Below are 17,440 nucleotides of genomic sequence, written 5' to 3' on the forward strand. Positions count from 1 at the left end.
CATCTAGTAGCTGGTGCGAAAAAACAATAGCTTTCGGTTCTCAACCACTTACCCTTACTGATGAGGAAATACATATATTGCAACCAGATAGAAGGCGCTTGCCACTGTGTTCAACAAACAAGATTTGTACACACCTGTATGGAAGAAAGTTTAAACTAATAACGGATAACTACGCTATAACGCATATTTTTCATCAAAATGCAAAGTTACCCTTAATGACCGTTTTCTTCTTCTTCATTATGCCATATTTTTCTTTTTTGAATATGAAGTAGAACATAGGAAAGCGGAAAAATCGACCATGAAAGGAGAACAAAACATACAAATAACGAATATCTACTTTGTGATTTTTATTTGTTACCAAAATTTCGCCGTACATAGTTTTGCCTTCATCAAGAAGAACAAACTATAAAATAAATAATAAAAAAAAATATATACTGAGAATAAGCAGTTCAGGAGTGTTTGACGATGTACATAATCCTCTTCTTCTATTGCTATTTTAATCAATATTGTTTATATATTATAAATTTTGTAGGAGATTCTGAGGAAAATGTATAAAGTCTAAAAATGTATTAGTCTAAATTGTTTTTCACATTTACCTCATATATACGTATATATATATTTCTATATATAATATATATAGAAATAATTCTATATATACCGAAAATGTTGAGAGGGCAGTGCTTGATAATATCTTTGATTTCATTCATTGTAGCTCGCAACTTTATTGTATACCTGGCTAGTTTCGAACTATCATTTGTTATCAGAGGTTGATGGAATTAGTTTGTTATAGAAAGTAGACTCAGTCAGTAAGATAGTGCTAGACGAAAATTTTAGTGAAGTCGAAATGTCTACACCAAACTGATAGAAACTAGTTCCAAAGTTCAAAAACGGCCAGGGACAATAAAAATTGCATCTATGCCGGATAAAATCAAAAAAAGTATATAAAGTTTGAGTATATTTAAGCAAAAAAAAAAAGTCGAGATTGATTACTGTAATAGAGCCTATCAAATCTTCCAACTATTGTAACTATGACGGAAATATGGGAGTCCATGTTTCCGGTGATAAACTGTTTATTTCTGGCAATTACAAAATCAATTTTACATAAAAATCAATAGCTCTACTTTATACTCATATATAAAGTACATAGTAACATTACGCGCTGTTTTAATATCAATTAAATGGATTTTATGAAATGTAAATAATTTTTGACAGCACCTTCACAAAGTAAGCAATTTAATTTTATTCAGTTTGAAACCATTTTTTGCGTTTCATGTTAAGTTAAATAAAACAAACCGCTTCCTAGAAGCCTCTTACAGTTCAATGTACATGATGAACAGTGTTGTCTGCAACGAGAGTTCACAGTCCATTAAGGGGCATTTGTTGACTCCGGGCGCCAATGATCTTAGATGATGACGCGTCTAATATTAAGAAGGATCTAAAGGTTCTTTGATTATTTTATCATTCTAGTTATGAATGGCTGCATTTGATGTAACAAGGCTGCCTGCACACGAACTTAAGAAATATGTGTGCAATTTTTAATACAGACAAAATCTTAAAGAACTGCTCACTGTACAATATACGTATTTGCTTCCTCAGTAACTACATCAGACTTACTAAAAATTACAGACTTGATTTTGTTTTTTGTTTACCCACATAACATTTAATGCTTAAACCTTAATGTTTCCCTTTAGATATCAATTAATTGCGATAATTATTTGTAATTTTTTGTTTTTGTTTGGTAACACTATTCATTTTGATAAATGAATTTTTCTCCTTCATAACACCTGTTAGCGTCACTAAATAATTTGGAATTCAGAAACATTCTTATCAAAGAGGTTTCTAGGAACATAATTTTTTTTAAAACAAGTAAATTATCACTGAAAACTGGCAGTAACGTTACCTACTTAATTTTATATATGTTACGCCATCGATGACAGTTGTTTATACATATAAAATTTATATATATATATATAATTTACACATACTATAATGAGTAAATAGTAAGATATATATCAGACAAGAGTGTAATAGTTGACAGACTAAAGGAAGCGGTTATGATTGTAATAGAAAGTGAGAGTGGTAATGAACTAGACAGAGTGATGTACTTTTTTTATTTCCACTGTAGAAAAAAATGTGCTGAAAAAAACCATACTTATACAGAAATAGCGATCCGATTTTGAGAGAAGAAGGTTTGGTTAATTTTATTAGGGAGAAACTGGGGCAAAGATTTAAAAAAAAAAGGAAAAAAAATCAATGGAGAAATCAACCCTGAATATGTAGGCTGCTATTAACAATTTTTACATGTGTAGAATATTGTCACATCTCCATTCTGGGGTGTCATTATTTACTATAATTTGTGGTATCGAGTGTGTCATTATGTCATTTGGATGCTATCAATTAATTCGCGAAATGGGCATATCAACTACATAAATCAGACAATAAAACTTACCTAGTAAGTGAATTAGGTGATTTCTCTGATTTGGCGTAACATATATATGTAAGTATACCTATTAATACATTGAAGGTGTATATTGTAATACTCAAATTTTATTAACCTGCTTTTAGACCAATATTAGAACATGAAACAATTACTATTTTATTTTATTTAAAGATATTTTGATGTATCGATAAAACTATTTACAATTCTAATAGAACAATTTTTCCATATAAATTAACTGAAAAAGTGGAATAAGAAAATAATTAACAAGGATATTTGTTTTTCTATCAAATTTTAAACACTGAAAAAATAATAATAATAAAATATCTCTTAGTTTATATGACTAAATCGTAAGAAATGCTTGCTTACACAACTTGACAAAGTTTACAGTTGAGAAAAAAAAATTATACATTCCTATCAGGAAAAAGAAACCATTCGAACATAAATTACCAAATCATAAAATATCAAACGAACAAGTCACCAAGAATTCGGAATGAAAAATAAAAAAACTATCGAAGGATTCGGAACAATAAAATAAGTGATACGGGTGGTGTTCGTTCGTTTACGCTTTGGTAAGCTTCAAATTTAAAAATAATATACTATTATTTTGAGGGCTTCAATATGCTGAGTTTTAAATAATACCCTAGCTATTCTCTTCCACTTCTTCATTTTTTGATTTTTTAGGTGAGCTGTTGTCTTCGCTTTTTTTCAAGTTATTAACTCGCCACTCCAGACATTTTTGTAGTTGATCCATTTCTTTTGGGCTGGCCTAAAAATAAAAATTAATATAACTTTTTTTTAGAACAACTTAAGATTATTGTTCAGAAAGATTGATCCTTTTATAACCACTGTCAAGAATAATCACTTTTATTGCGTTAAAAATTGCCTCCTCCTACATGCTTGTGCGGTCCACTGTTTTTATTTTTGTGTTGTGTACTGTATGTGTATCTGTGGGTGTGGGTGGGTGGGGTGGGTTATTTCTCATGTACTTACTTCCGTAAGCTTACCATGAATATAACACACTATGGTGAACTCCACCATACTTAGATTTTGGGTTGTCCGGAAAATAATGCAGGATTTAATGTATTCTTTAAAATACCCCTCCAAATAGTAAACTGTTTAAGTTTGTTGTACTTCTGTCTTTTATAAATGTAAACACTTATTAATCCTCTTTCAAACAAAAATGTTTGTTTACCTCTGTAACATTTTGCTACTTGGAAATAATTCAGTCTTTACTAAGATGTCGAAGTGTGATTTTCGCATTATTTTGTTTTACGAGTTCAAACTCGAACGGAACGGGGCCCAAACGGCCAGAAATATCAACGATGTCTCGGGCGAAGGCAGTATAAGTGATTGCACTGTTCAACGGTGGTTCCAGAGATTTTGAGAGGGAGCACGTAGATCCCATAGCTGTTTCTGGGTTTGATAGCCAGTGAAAAGAAATTCGGAAGAGGACTAAATAATGTAGGTCGAGAATCAATTTGGGTGTGAAATAGCCAGTTCGCCAAGGCGAGCATAGGAAAAAAAAATCAATAATGATGATTATTCTAATAATAATAATTATAATAATGATGAGCCAAAACAATGCAATTACTTATTCTTAAAATGTCCGTCATTCGTTAGAAGGTTGGAGTTTGGTTTTAAGACGAAATAGATTAAGAAAAACAATTATTGCACTTGATTAGGCTTCACTGATACAAAGTAAATAGAGTAAACGCTTAGCTTAAACAGCCCATCTTGTAGATAAACTGAACTTCAAATCAGAGCAGCCAAGTTATTTTTTCTTAAATAGATAGACCCTATCTTTTTATGTACACAACAGCTTGAAGACCAAAGTTGTTTGACTGGCTGCAAGACTTTTTTTTAATTAAAAACTCTTTAAACAGTTAAAAGTTATCATTTTCAAATTTTGTGGGATTCAAAAGTAAAGTCTATTCCCTCACATTAAATCTATCTTTTTTTTTTTTAATTGAATACAACTTTTCCATTTTAGAATAGCAAAGAGATTCTCACCGAATAAAGTCCCCAGATACCATTATAAGTAATGTAAGAAAATGTGTATTTTTTTAAAGTTTAAAATAAACAACTTTAAGGAAAAAAATATTTAAAAATCTATACCATTAAAAGAAAAACTTTAACGACTCCATTACTATCCATTCCAGTAATTCGAATACTCTTAACACTGGCACGATCAACAGTCATTCCAGACCAAATCTGAAATGAAACAAAACAAAAAATTACTATATTGTAAAAATGTGATATTCCAAAATTAAAATGGCAAAAAATTAATAGTTGATGAAAATAGTCATTTCTTTTAACTTTGACGATAAAAAAAACTTACTTTAGTGTTAAGCACAAGCCTTAAAGATCCAGCTGCTCTAACTATAAGACGATGTGAAGGTGGATTAGTTGGTAAGTCGTTAACTCGCAATGTACCCCTTCCTCTTTCAACCCAACTACAGCTGCTCCAGGAAAATAATTTGCAATTTATCTAAGAAAGAGAACAAAATATTTTCTGAAAATATTAAAATATTTCATTTTTTCCTAAGACTTAACAAACGTGGAAAGGCACGACAGAAAAATTTAAATTTCTCTATCACTTTCTTTGGTAAATTTGTTGTTTGAGATAAACAAAAGCAAAACCATTTATCGTATGAGATAGATTTATAGCGATTTATTTTTTGATTCGCCCTCCACCAATACCTCCAAAACATGTATAATATTGGTGACGCGAAAACCTCCAAATTTTTCATTTTATAAAGGAATCACACCACAAAATCTATTTAAAATGTAATTTTTTGACCTGGAATAATTTTTATTTAATTAATTTATTTTTTAAAGTTAAAATGATTCACGTTTTACTACTGTTTGCTTTAAAATTTGGTGAAATTCTAATCAAGTTAGGTAAGTTCTTTAGTTACGAACACGTGGGAAGGGCAACTATGGTCCAAGCTACACTGAATTTGATAGGCAAGATTTAGGCCACTAAGAATTAGCCTAATAGCATTAGCCAGTCAGCCACAAAACGCCACCACAACAAGACAATGCTCATGGATTGCATAGAATGTACTGAAGCATTGTTTCTCACAGACCATTATCCTTATGAAAACCAAGAAATATAAGTCGTGTACTTGAGAACTGGAAACTATTGCCTAACTATTAATTTCTGTCTGACCATCAAGGGCTATGAATCAGTTAAATCAGCTAAAGGAGGGTATGCCAAGTCAGTAAGGCCCTAAACCAGCTATATTAATGATTTTTGGTGAATATCGAGGTACGGTCTTGAATAAAAACAACTTTTTTGCTTTATACCAACGTTTCGGTAATTTTTACTACCTTCTTCAGAGTCTGTACACAAAAGGAATATTACAATAATATAGATAAAATTGAAAAAATAAAAATAAATAAATGAAAATTATTTCTAAAACACAAAATTAAATAGATAGATAAATATAATTTGGATTGACTTACAAACTTCACAAAATTTTTATAATGTAAGTCTTTCCAAATTATATTTATCTATCTATTTAATTTTGTGTTTTAGAAATAATTTTTATTTATTTATTTTTATTTTTTCAATTTTATCTATATTAGTGTAATATTCCTATTGTACAGACCCTGAAGAAGGTAGTAAAAATTACCGAAACGTTGGTATAAAGCAAAAAAGTTGTTTTCATTCAAGACCGCACCTCGATATTCACCAAAAATCATCTATCAACAACGGTCGAAAAAAAATAAAAATCATAGCTATATTAATATTTAACCTCGTAGTATATACTTATAGTCATCATTATTATTCCTCCTTCAAATAGTTCGACTTTTTTTAAAAAATAGAAATTTCTTACGATTTTTGTATTTATTTCCTATTGAAAAAAAGAAACTTGCACGTCTTGCTGAAGCTAAGTAGCTCTAAATGAAACTGAAAAGAATGATGTCGTTAAAAAGGTACAGGCAGGCGGCAATACATCTCAATATAAGATTTTGAAAGAAATCTAAGTACAAGTGCATCTGATACAAATCTAGACGTTTCCAGACATCGTTCGTCGCCATCTCCGTTTAGTCTATTGGTATGTTTTTAGGAGGGGAAGAGGGATATGGCACATCGGAGGGATATGGCGCATCGCCTGCTATGGACATTAGTACCATCACATCTTACACTTTACTCAGGACTCCTAAAGCAAGCTTGCACCAGTGAGAAACTGCAAGATCGAATAGCCTATGGTCAATTGAACCCTCGAAACCTCGTTTCTGAGAAGGATTTAAATGAAAATATAAATTTATTACCTCGACACTGAAAGGTAGACGAGAATTGACTAAGAAGAAGAAGAAGAAGATAAATTTATTATTATTAATTTATCTCCTAGTCAAGTGCTTTATTGGAAAGCTGCAGAAAGAAAAAGTGGACAGTGATGAACTAGCATTTCAAGAACATAGGAAAGCATACGGGGAAGAGAATGAAGGTATATAACATTAAACTACAAAAAAAAAAAATATTTGGAACAGTTATTGAGGAACGGATATCAGCAACTTCAATCAGATGAAGGAGGGAAGGGATTAGCTATGAGGTTAGCATACTGGACTCCCACGCGGAGGTCCCGGGTTCGAATCCAGCTGCTGACCCTTAGATTTTCTCTTCCTAGGAGCTTCTTACAGCTCACTGTCCGGTGATGGACAGTGTTGTCTGTAACGAGAGAACACTGTCCGGAGGCCGCCAGTGCACTGAAAAAAGCTCCGGGCGCCAATAACCTTAGATGTTAACGCGCCTTAAATCATAAAAAATAAAAAAAAAATAAAATCAGATGAAGATGTAGAAGAAATAAACTTCATCGAACAAAAAACCTTCAATTTTATGACTCAATTACACTTAAGAATTTAAAAGAGTCCACATATAAAAATGAAATGAATACCAAAGAAACGAAATGTTCGCACCTGAAGAACGTTTGATTCCTCCTCTTCCCCAGTAATTACTTGAACTGCCTCAAATTTTCTTTTGACCGCTCGAGCTTCTTCATATTCCCGTGCTGCTTCACTCAACGATTTCCCTCCACTGTCCTGTGATGCAAAATAAAACACAGATTCAGTTGAGGTTCTGGATTTTTTTTTTTTTATTCAAATGTTGCTTTTAAAAAATCGTATTGTATTTTGACAAAATAATCATAATATCTAAATAACTACTCAGCCTTCAAGGAAACAAAACTGGAAATTAAAATTTAAAAGCCATACAAACAATAACGTAACCTTACAAACGTAACCTGGCAAAATGAAAACTGATTAGTGGTGCAATAAACTCGTAATTAATCTTCTCGGAGTTTTATTGCAATTTTGATACTTTTTTGTTGAGGTTTTTTCTGAAATGTTACTTTGATTTCCTCATTTCATTGTGCACACACTGCATCAATTTTAAATTATAATTTTTATATTTTTGAAAAACTACAAAAATCCAATTTCCTCTTTCAAAATAATATACTTGTATAGATATCAATTTTGTTCGCGTGTAGTATCTCCTTTGTAAAAAAGTAGGAAATTGTTTAAATTTATCTAATCTTAAATTACCATAACTTTGTCAGATTGAATCTCTTTCTTAACTCCAGATGAAAATAACATTTCTGTCGTTGTGCCATTCGTCGTGACACTAGGAGTTTCCTGCAAAATGGTTGTAAATCAATAAAACTTTCAATTTTGCTAAATACTTAAAAAACAAAACAAAAAAGTATGAATAACTTACAGTTGACGAAGGAGAAGCTTCGTTGCCATCAACAACTGTGTTTTCTGCAGGAGCTGAAGTTTCCTGAAATTTAAAAAAACACAGTAGAATTATTGCATTAATTAATACTCTATATTTATAGTTTAAATTGGTTTTTATATTTAATTTTCACACCTTCTCATTTTCTTTATTTCATGTCTTTCCAAAAATTAATGACTTTTCCCAAAACACTACAAATATTTGGAGGCAACTTTAAAAAGGAAATGGGGAAAGATTAGGAAAGCTGGTTTCACTCATTACCCAAGTCATCAATACAAAAAAAGTTGTAAAGTTCGAAACAAAAGGTAGTTTAAGATGAAAAAATAGATTTAAATAAGTGAAGGCAATAGGTATGAAGCTAATGTTATGCTAGGTTCTAGAAGATGTAGTTTCGAATATAAAAGATTTAGTTTTACATATCACATTAGTAAAACTGGATTTTATTCCCTTTATTTAAACTTTAAGCACTGCAGTCACTGGGCTATTCCACAATAAGTTCAAAAAATTGAAGAAGTTCAAGTGTTGATTTCAAGAAATTGAATGGTTCTTTTAACTGTCACATTTAATACAGTAAGTAACAGCTAGCTGTATTTACGGTACAGCATGCAGATTATTAATGCAGATACAATAGTTTTAAGCGAATAGTCCAACATGCTATCTTATCTGCCAAAGGAAGAACAGGTTCTGCTTTAGGGATATTACTATCTCTAGAAATATTCCATACTCCATTCTTACACATAATAATAAACCCTGAAACCTTCCAATCTCACACAGTACATGTAAAAAGTGGTCATGAAACACAACTATTTGGGTTAAACGCATCCACAGCACTCATTTTCATTCTCATTCACTCACTGAACATTAATTAAAGACTCATGCAGTGTGAAACATTGACACTTGGCGGACCCAAAACAGATTTTTTTTGGATCGTAATTTGTGTGGAATTAAATTTTATTAAGCTAAACACAGTTTTGTTAGAATTTAAAGTCCACATGTGATATATATTATGTTCAATGATTTGAAGATAATCCGTCCTTGAAAAATTAAAGAAGCAGAAATGACAAGTGCATGAGGAAATTAGTTAAGTGGGTTAGAGCTCTGGTACAACAGCTTAATGTCTAATGATGCAATGAGTTAACATTAACGAAAGAACACTTTCAGCAGCCCTATCACGACAATAAATAACAGAAAATTATAAAAATTAAATATCGCCCATTTTCTTTTATTCTTCCGATTAGAGGTATCAACTTGATCAAGAGGCTGAAGGTGCACCCATTCCCTGGTCAAAGAAGTTAATGAGCATTCAAAATCAGATGATATTTACAAGAGGATACTGCAGACACACCTTTAATATCATACTGAAGATGAGAACATATTTCATGGCCTATTAAAAGAATTCTGCTACCAACCCACTCAAAAAGTTCCTAACTGAATTTTTCTTACACAAAGTTTCAAATAAAGTTACAGATTTACATGATGCAATAAGTGAATAAGTTTAAAAGAAATCGTAAGAAGCTTTTTATTGGAGGGGGGGGCTGACACATCCATACAGTATAGTGACATCAGCCAGATGCCACGATTGGACTCGAAAACAAGTTTCGAGTGAAGTCAGCCTAACTAGCACTACCGGATGGCTGATTTTACCCAAAACCTTGTTTTTGGGTCTCATCGTGGCACCTATAAACTAAATTCAATTCGCACTATTTCCGCACATCTTGCCTTTTTTAAACTAGTTATTCTTTTCAAACATGAAACTCATTATTGCTAGATATTACTGCTACTTACAACTTTTTCATGAATGTTCTGTCCAAAAACGAACCCTAACGGCGAAGTTGAAGCATGTTGACTAAGTGAAGACGAAGATGAAGTTGAAGAGGTAGCAGTAGTAGGTTCTCCGCACAATGGGACAAAAGACACTTTGCTAGCAGCTATTCCATCCTTGCCCTGGCAATGTTAAATTTTAGGTTATATTTTATATACTGCGAAATAAAATAAATAAATAACAGTTTTACGTAGAATATTAACACCATTTTCATTGCATTATACAACGGTAGCTACAATTTATTTAAACCGCCTGCTTATAAGGGTATCGGAGTAGTTTACATCTGTCCGAAAAATAAGTAATTTTTGTAATTAAAAAAAAAAGTCTTCCATTCCTTCCAGCGTGCAACCGCATTCAGGATGTACATAGCAGCATACATGCAATTGTATTGTTGATACTGTCAGTAAGTGACTATGTCAGATAAGTGGTGCACGTAAGTTTGTTTAGTAGAAGTTGTACGAGCGAATGTTCTTTGATTTTTTTCACCACTCTGGCCAAAATTGATACTGTCGCAGTCAGGACAACTAGTTTGTGAATACCGCTGGCTGTCATAAGGGTTGTTAGTTTCGGTATATGAGTATGTACACATATCCTATTTTCCAGTTTGTTGTTGGTCCTAAAAGCGGTTTTGCGGCCAAGTTTTTAAAAAAGGCCATATTCCTATGTCTCAATTCCGATATTAAGTCAAAGTGACAATAGATTGGATGGGATAGTTGATCGTGGTTTGGATGTTAGATTATACTTAGTAATTTATTAATAATGTTGGTGGTATAACTGTCATTTATGACTATTGTGCGAATGGTGCTGAGTTCGCACTAATAGTCGTTCGATGCGAGAGGTATGGTTTTTATTCTATAGGTCTCGTGTCTGAGAGCGGCAAGCTTATGTTGAGTTGGATGGTGGGAACTGTTGTATAATAACGCCAGTGGACGTGGGCCTTCTGTTTCTTCCGAATTCTGATTTTTTATTTATTTATTTATTTTTTTGTGATATCTAGGAAGTTAAAAGTTTTGTCGTTCTAATATTCGTGTGTGAAGTCTGTGTTTAGGTAAGTCAATAATTTGCATCTATACCTTGTTAGAGAATGGGTAGTGAGTCGTCTACATAGTGTGTAAAATATTACACAGATTTTTTTTTTTCATTTGTGGTACTCAAAAGTTCTAGATGTTGCATTATTATTTTAGACAATATTGTCGATGTGAAGTGTCCCATTCCAAATCCATTATTAAAAAAGGGCAGTCACAAATTATCCTGCTGAAACTCTTTCTCCATTCTTCTAATACGGAAAGGATGGGCCAAAAGATATGTTTTCAGATCTACTGAACTTTATCTAGCAAATTAGTGGCATTTTCACTTTAATAACCAACCTCAATTTTGGCGGCATTGCAATTTGTAGGTTCAGCTGTGATTTGCTCATTCTTGGTTTCATCCTTCTTGATAGCAGAATCGTCGAATGTCTTTTCTAAAACTAAAAAATAAGTACATTAGGCGCACAGAAAATATTAGGTTAATAATTTAATTTAATAAGTCGAAGAATTTCTTATATTCCAGACAAAAAATTAACATGAGCAAAATGAGGAAGTATGAAATCTTAAAATTAAATTTACTTATTTGAGTTTATTTATTTTTAATTCTTAAATATTTCAAACAAAAAACTTTTAATACCTTTCTTAGCAAACGGATTCGATAGCCGAGCCGGATTCAGTACGAATGTTCTGGAAGATAAAGGAGTGCTTTTACCTGAAATCATTTATTTTAAATGTAAATAAAGTAATAATAAAAAAAAACTACTGTTTACTTCATATACTGTAACATTTTAAAATTAAATATTGTATACTAATTTCATTCAATAACTTCTATGTTTGTCAATTTTGTACAAAATCAGAAATAGAAATATTCTGCGATAAATACAGTCACTAATAAATTCAACTCTTACTATTCTTACTTAATCCAGATTTTGACTCTCCATTGCTGCAAATATCAGGTTCCGAAGAAGAAACTTCACTATGCTGATCTTTATTTGTGGCTCCTGAAGTTTCAATATTGTAATTTTCAATGTATGAAAAATTCAAACAATTTTTAACAGGTATTTAAGAAGTAAACAAACATGCAAAGGTTATAAAATATTTTTAAAAACTATGTTTTTATAAGAAATGCGGTTGGTATGTTTCTAGGCAAAGAATATAATCGTTAGTTTTGGTGTAACAATATTTTTTAATTAGAACTTCAGAGTAAATTTAATCAAGTAGAAAAATAGGGCAAGTTTAAAAAATAACTTACCTTCTGTCACATCCGCCATCTTTCTAGTTTACTTCAAAAAGGTTGATTATTATTTACTCGATAACGATTGTTTCGATTGTAGCACTAGCACTTTTGTGACTTCTGGCATAATTAGACGATGTTTATAGTCAACAATAAACTAATAATTGAGTGTCTGATATAAATGTAGCCTGCTTCATTATAATCAAGCAAATAAAACTATGAATTTTTTCGTCATCCTGCCTCCAAATAAAATTACATTTTAACATCAATTAAAAACAAAATTATTAAGAAAAATTGTTGATTAAATACCTAATGTTTTTTGGAATATTCAAAGAAATTATGCTTAGTTATGAAGATAATAAATTATTAGTAAAGAATGTTGGAATAAATAATACTTTTATACTCATAAAAGCGCGTAATTCAAATTTCATTTATATATAAAAATATTCAAATTATATCGTGCTGCAGAGCTAAATGTAACAAGAAAGTAAGAAGTACAGTTTAGCGAGTTACTCATTATTATTTGGTTTAAGCAAAGATCTTCAAATTTATGATAATTCCTTTTATCTCTCATGGATTACGTACATGGATACATACGCAACATTAAGAATATTAAGTAAACCGAATAAGAACAAAAACATTGTTTAATGCGAAATCATAATAAATGTCTACCTTACTAAGTTAATTCTGTTATCTGGTTCAAGATTAATGCATCAAGAAAAAAAAAAATCATATGTTATGGTGGAGGTTATAATTAGAAATACGCTTTACAGTAAAATTATCTTTTTAAAAAAATGGGGAATCTTGCTACAGGATTAAACTATACTTTTCATAAAGATGTTGTTCCTCGTCCAGATCAAGAGTCCAAATTTGATCCGTTATACGGATTTCCTAATGGAAGAAAAGAGAAAGGTAAAATCATGTCTATTTCATTCATAATCGTTATAAATTTGTTAATATAATATTTATGTTTTTTCTCTTTATTTTTAAAGTAATGATTGCTACTGAGGAAGAAATGTACGCAGCGAAGATTCCTCTAAAAAACCGAGATTATTGTGCTCATTACCTACTCAAATTTCAGAAATGTCGAAAAGATAAATTTCCTTGGGTATACAGATGTCATCATGAAAAGCATGAATATCTCCACTGTTTATATGAAGAGTATGATTCATAGGATATCCAAATGAAAAAAAATTCCATATGAAATTTTAATCTATAAAGTGTCATCAAAATTATCTTTTTAGGTATCTTGATAGGATGAAAGATTTTGAACGAGAAAGACGCTTAATGGAAAGGGAGAAGAGATTAAGTAGTAAACGTGGTTAATCATGAGGTAATGTTTATATACCTTTTATTCTAGGATCAGAAATGGTTAATAGTGTGTAGGTTAATTTGAAACTTCCTCAGTTCTTCCAAATATTTAAACATTAAATATTCTATTAACTTAGAATGTACTGAAGGTAAATTACTATCGGTAAATTTACAGTGAAGGAAAAAAAGAAGATCGAAAGAAGCAACAGAAATCGAACCGCAATTGTAGCACTTAAGAGAAATGAGAAGGTTTAAACTGCGACTGTAGTACTCCCTTAAACAAAATAAAAAAAAAAAATTTTAAACATTTTTTTTAAAAACATGATAACAGTACTTATTAAGGAAATTTAACAAAAATATAGATCAATTGCATACTTCCCCTTAAATGGGGTAAGAAATGTTTAATTGCGATTACAGTTTTTCTAGTGAAGAGAAATATAAATATTGTTAATAATTTTTTAAGGGGCCCCAGTATGTAGAACTAACTCTACTGATGTACGTAGTGTCAAGACTCCCAAGAAGACTATCTACATGATAATTTAAAACTTCGCTTATTAGTGTAAGAGCAGAACAGCACTCAGATGTTATGTAGGGAAACCATACCCGACAATGCGAATTTATTAAAATCGGGCTGATATATGCAGAGTTAGTGCAATTATTTAAGGCGCTCCATCTGAAGTTGGCCATATTAACACCCTTAGCTTTTATCAATACCCTACCAGCCTCCGGACAGTTCTCTTTTTCTTTACAGACAACACTGTTTATCACTGGAAAATGAGCTGTAAGAAGCTCTTAGGAAGAAAAATCTCAGCTGGATTAGAACCCGGGATCTCCGCGGTGTAATCCGCCGCATTCAAGAAAATTGGTACATACTTTTAGGCGTTACTTCTTAACGAAAAGGTAACAAGAAGAATAAGAATTTCTGGTTTTCCCCATTTTTGGCATCGATTTTCTTAAATCACATTTGATCAGCATTGCAAAAAAAAATGTTCTTATTAAATAGGATTTTATTTTAGAGAGAATATGGGGATTTTATGTTTTTTTAGAGGAAAAGTTAAAGTGGGATATATTTCTTTCTGATTTTGACGATCAGTCCTTTGTATCGGACGATCCTACCGGACAATATTACAAATTTTAAACCTATTTCCCACTATCATGATTTAAGAAGCTTCGGGGGTCATAATAGAGGTCGGGGGGCAATAGAGGTCCCTGATTAACTCTAAGAAAAAAACAAACAAACGAATCATAATTTAATTAAAATAAAGATGAGTTAAAAAAAAAAAAATAGGGACAATGCTCGTATGAAAACAGTAACTTATTTGTAAAAATAAAAAAATCGTTATATATCCAAAATAATTTATATTTATGAAGTGTTCCTCAAAAAATACTTTGTAGAAAAATATGTTTGTTATTTATGAAATATTGATGGAAAAAATATATCCACTAAAATTTTGAATAGAATGAATGACTTGGCATTCATGAAAATTGGTACCACTTTTGGTCGCTACTTCTCTCTTTACAAGATTTACAAATTTTTGTGCATCTTTTTAAGAAATCATTTAAAATAGGATTTTCCGAGGTTTTATATTTTCCGTGAGACCTAATTCCCAATAATGCCGATATTCAGGGCTACTGTAGAAATGTCAGATGTTAAAAATACATAATCAGCACCATAAAACCCTAGTTTTAGAAACAATTTTAATTTAAAATGCCGTTTTCAACGTGTGAACATAAATTCGTACTTCAGTTTAATAGATACTTATCTGTTAATATAATGAAGTTTTTTAAAGAGATATTTTAAAACATTGCTTAACTTACCAGTTTCACGAGAACTTTCACCCCTAAAATCCTCTAAAAATCTCTAAAATCTATTTCTGGGGAAAAGTTTAAAATTAAATAGATTGAAATTTAGAAATTTTAATAGTATGTATACAAAGCATAATGAAAGTTGAAACTATTTTTGATTCGCGATTTCTTGTTTTTGATACGAGTATATTCTTCACATACCGGCCATGCGATGAAAAACTTCTGTATTAAGAGGATCTCCAAATATTTAATTTCTATGAAAACTCAAGTTCGAAAGTTTAGTACGGTCATAATTCTTTTTTTAAATTAGGAGTAGAGAAAATGAAAATGTATGCTTAATATGGAAGGATAATTTTAGCAATAATAATCTTATTTCAGGTCCTGCTAAAAATCGTACAAGAAGATACAATTGGCAAGAGTTGTTTTGTAAATAGTTGTTATAGTGAGTGCTACGTTATTCTCAGTAAATGTTTATAAAGTATATATATATTATTTTTTTCCTGTTTTCTGAATTCCTAATCTATTAAATTTTACCAATGGAGCCACATTCTTGATAAATGTTACAAATATGAATAATATTATGCTACATTCATTTAACTCCAAATGAATGAGAAGACTACGTTTATTTTAGTTTTTAAGTTAATTAAAAAATGTATTAAAAAATAAATTTAAAAACATGTTCAATGTTTTTATCACATCATGCAAGTCAGTCTGTTATTGATGAACGTCGAAAAAGCAAAACTTAAAAATATGTTACATATTATACACTTGCCTATATTAAAAGTTTATTTACTATGTTTCTGCTGTCGTCCCATGTAGCAAATAGTAAGTTAAATTTTCTTTTTAAATCATCAACAGCGCACTTTTAAGATGTAAATCATTTTAAGCTTTTATCTTCGTACTAGGATAAAGGCATACTGTTATTCATATCTTAGTTATCTGTTGCAAAAAAAAAAAAAAAAATCTAACAAGAGTTGGGTTTGGTGTAGTGTCATTGGGCGCCGATAGTAAGTGGAAGATCCTCAGTTCGACGACTATTTTCATTTGTTAAAAGAAATTTTAATAGTGAAGTATGGAATGAGAGAATGCACTCTTTAACATCCTAATAAATGGTAGACAGAGATTTTTTTGTGTGAAGTAAGAGTAATTGCCTCCTCATTTCTAGAAAATAAGCAAAGTTCAGTAAGCACCATTTCACTGGGAGATGGGCAAATTCGAGCATCTCATCTGGGAAACTTACATCTGATCTAAAGCCTTCGTGGAGCAGAAACATAAGATTTGATATAGATATAAAAAAGTCTCAATGCTAAAAAGGCAGAACTCACAATGAAACTGCGCAAAAAATTAAATCGAAAGGATTTTTCTCTTAGCGATTAAAAATCATCATTTTAATTATCCATGGATTAAACCAGAACAATCAATCTTGCTAGAAAAAAAAAATATTACACATAACCTATTGCATAATTGAAGTTAAAAATGGGTTAAGTCCAATTTTGACGAAAATGAGTTTTTGGCATCACACAAACTTTCAGGTGGGTTAACTTAGTTGAATGTAATGGTTTTAGTCTCGAGAGTTTCTCACACTGAGAAAACGAATGAAGTCCATCCAAAACACGGACAGAAAGAGTGAAGTCCTGCAGGTGTGGATTTCTAAGTGTATTAATTTTTTTGTCTGGTTTTATGAAAATTATTTATGAAGGTATATATATAATAATTTACATAAGTTCATTCAAAATAAAAGCAAAAAATGTGTAAACAATATTATTTTCTGAAACTCAATTAGCGTCTAACACCCAGTACGGTAGATGGGAGTTTCATGGAGTTTATGTAGTGAAATCTGATCTCTAAATTACATTATATTCTTATTTTCACAATCTGATACGAGTTATTCTAAGAAACTGGAAAATAGACATACAGACAAATATACACAGAGGCCCCAATTTTTAAAAATATTTGTTTGATACTTTGAAGGAATACTAAAGAATGGTCATTCAATGCACTGTATAAATTACAGAAGCATATTTCAATATACACTCAGAAATGTAACGTTTCAAACTTT

The 17,440-nt window shown here is 31.0% G+C and overlaps 2 protein-coding genes across 4 annotated transcripts; one reads left to right on the forward strand and one right to left on the reverse strand.

The window, feature by feature from the left end:
* Positions 1-332: 332 nt before the first annotated feature.
* Positions 333-12,440, reverse strand: RanBP3 (ran-binding protein 3). Of its 2 annotated transcripts, none has more exons than XM_074120974.1 (11): positions 12,283-12,440; positions 11,939-12,031; positions 11,668-11,742; positions 11,370-11,470; positions 9,966-10,124; positions 8,163-8,225; positions 7,991-8,080; positions 7,367-7,489; positions 4,779-4,928; positions 4,556-4,651; positions 333-3,206 (listed from the first exon to the last, which is right to left on the reverse strand). In XM_074120974.1, exons 1-11 carry the CDS (start codon positions 12,299-12,301, stop codon positions 3,081-3,083), a joined length of 1,095 nt encoding a protein of 364 aa, XP_073977075.1. In that variant the 5' UTR covers positions 12,302-12,440; the 3' UTR covers positions 333-3,080. The 2 variants fall into 2 exon arrangements, with proteins under 2 accessions (XP_073977075.1, XP_073977076.1); XM_074120975.1 differs by having other exon boundaries at positions 11,948-12,031; positions 12,283-12,438.
* A 536-nt stretch (positions 12,441-12,976) lies between these two features.
* On the forward strand, positions 12,977-15,862 carry ND-B18 (NADH dehydrogenase (ubiquinone) B18 subunit). 2 transcript variants are annotated; one of them, XM_074120984.1, is made up of 4 exons: positions 12,977-13,176; positions 13,257-13,425; positions 13,509-13,597; positions 13,751-15,862. In XM_074120984.1, exons 1-3 carry the CDS (start codon positions 13,059-13,061, stop codon positions 13,588-13,590), a joined length of 369 nt encoding a protein of 122 aa, XP_073977085.1. In that variant the 5' UTR covers positions 12,977-13,058; the 3' UTR covers positions 13,591-13,597; positions 13,751-15,862. The 2 variants fall into 2 exon arrangements, with proteins under 2 accessions (XP_073977085.1, XP_073977084.1); XM_074120983.1 differs by having other exon boundaries at positions 12,981-13,176; positions 15,760-15,862.
* Positions 15,863-17,440: the final 1,578 nt, after the last annotated feature.

Source organism: Rhodnius prolixus, unplaced genomic scaffold (genome assembly GCF_049639745.1).
Source record: "Rhodnius prolixus isolate KJV_2025 unplaced genomic scaffold, Rpr scaffold_2, whole genome shotgun sequence".
NCBI lineage: Eukaryota > Metazoa > Arthropoda > Insecta > Hemiptera > Reduviidae > Rhodnius > Rhodnius prolixus.

What these genes read in the sequence shown, in the direction of transcription:
- RanBP3 (XM_074120974.1), bottom strand. An exon ending in ATCTGGATTAAGTAAGAATA is followed by an intron (nt 11,743 to 11,938) that starts GTAAGAGTTGAA and finishes AAATGATTTCAG; the next exon opens with GTAAAAGCACTCCTTTATCT. An exon ending in AGGAATCAAACGTTCTTCAG is followed by an intron (nt 4,929 to 7,366) that starts GTGCGAACATTT and finishes TCTCTTTCTTAG; the next exon opens with ATAAATTGCAAATTATTTTC.
- ND-B18 (XM_074120984.1), top strand. Translation starts at nt 13,059, where the DNA reads ATGGGGAATCTTGCTACAGGATTAAACTATACTTTTCATAAAGATGTT. An exon ending in TAATGGAAGAAAAGAGAAAG is followed by an intron (nt 13,177 to 13,256) that starts GTAAAATCATGT and finishes TTATTTTTAAAG; the next exon opens with TAATGATTGCTACTGAGGAA. An exon ending in CTCCACTGTTTATATGAAGA is followed by an intron (nt 13,426 to 13,508) that starts GTATGATTCATA and finishes TTATCTTTTTAG; the next exon opens with GTATCTTGATAGGATGAAAG.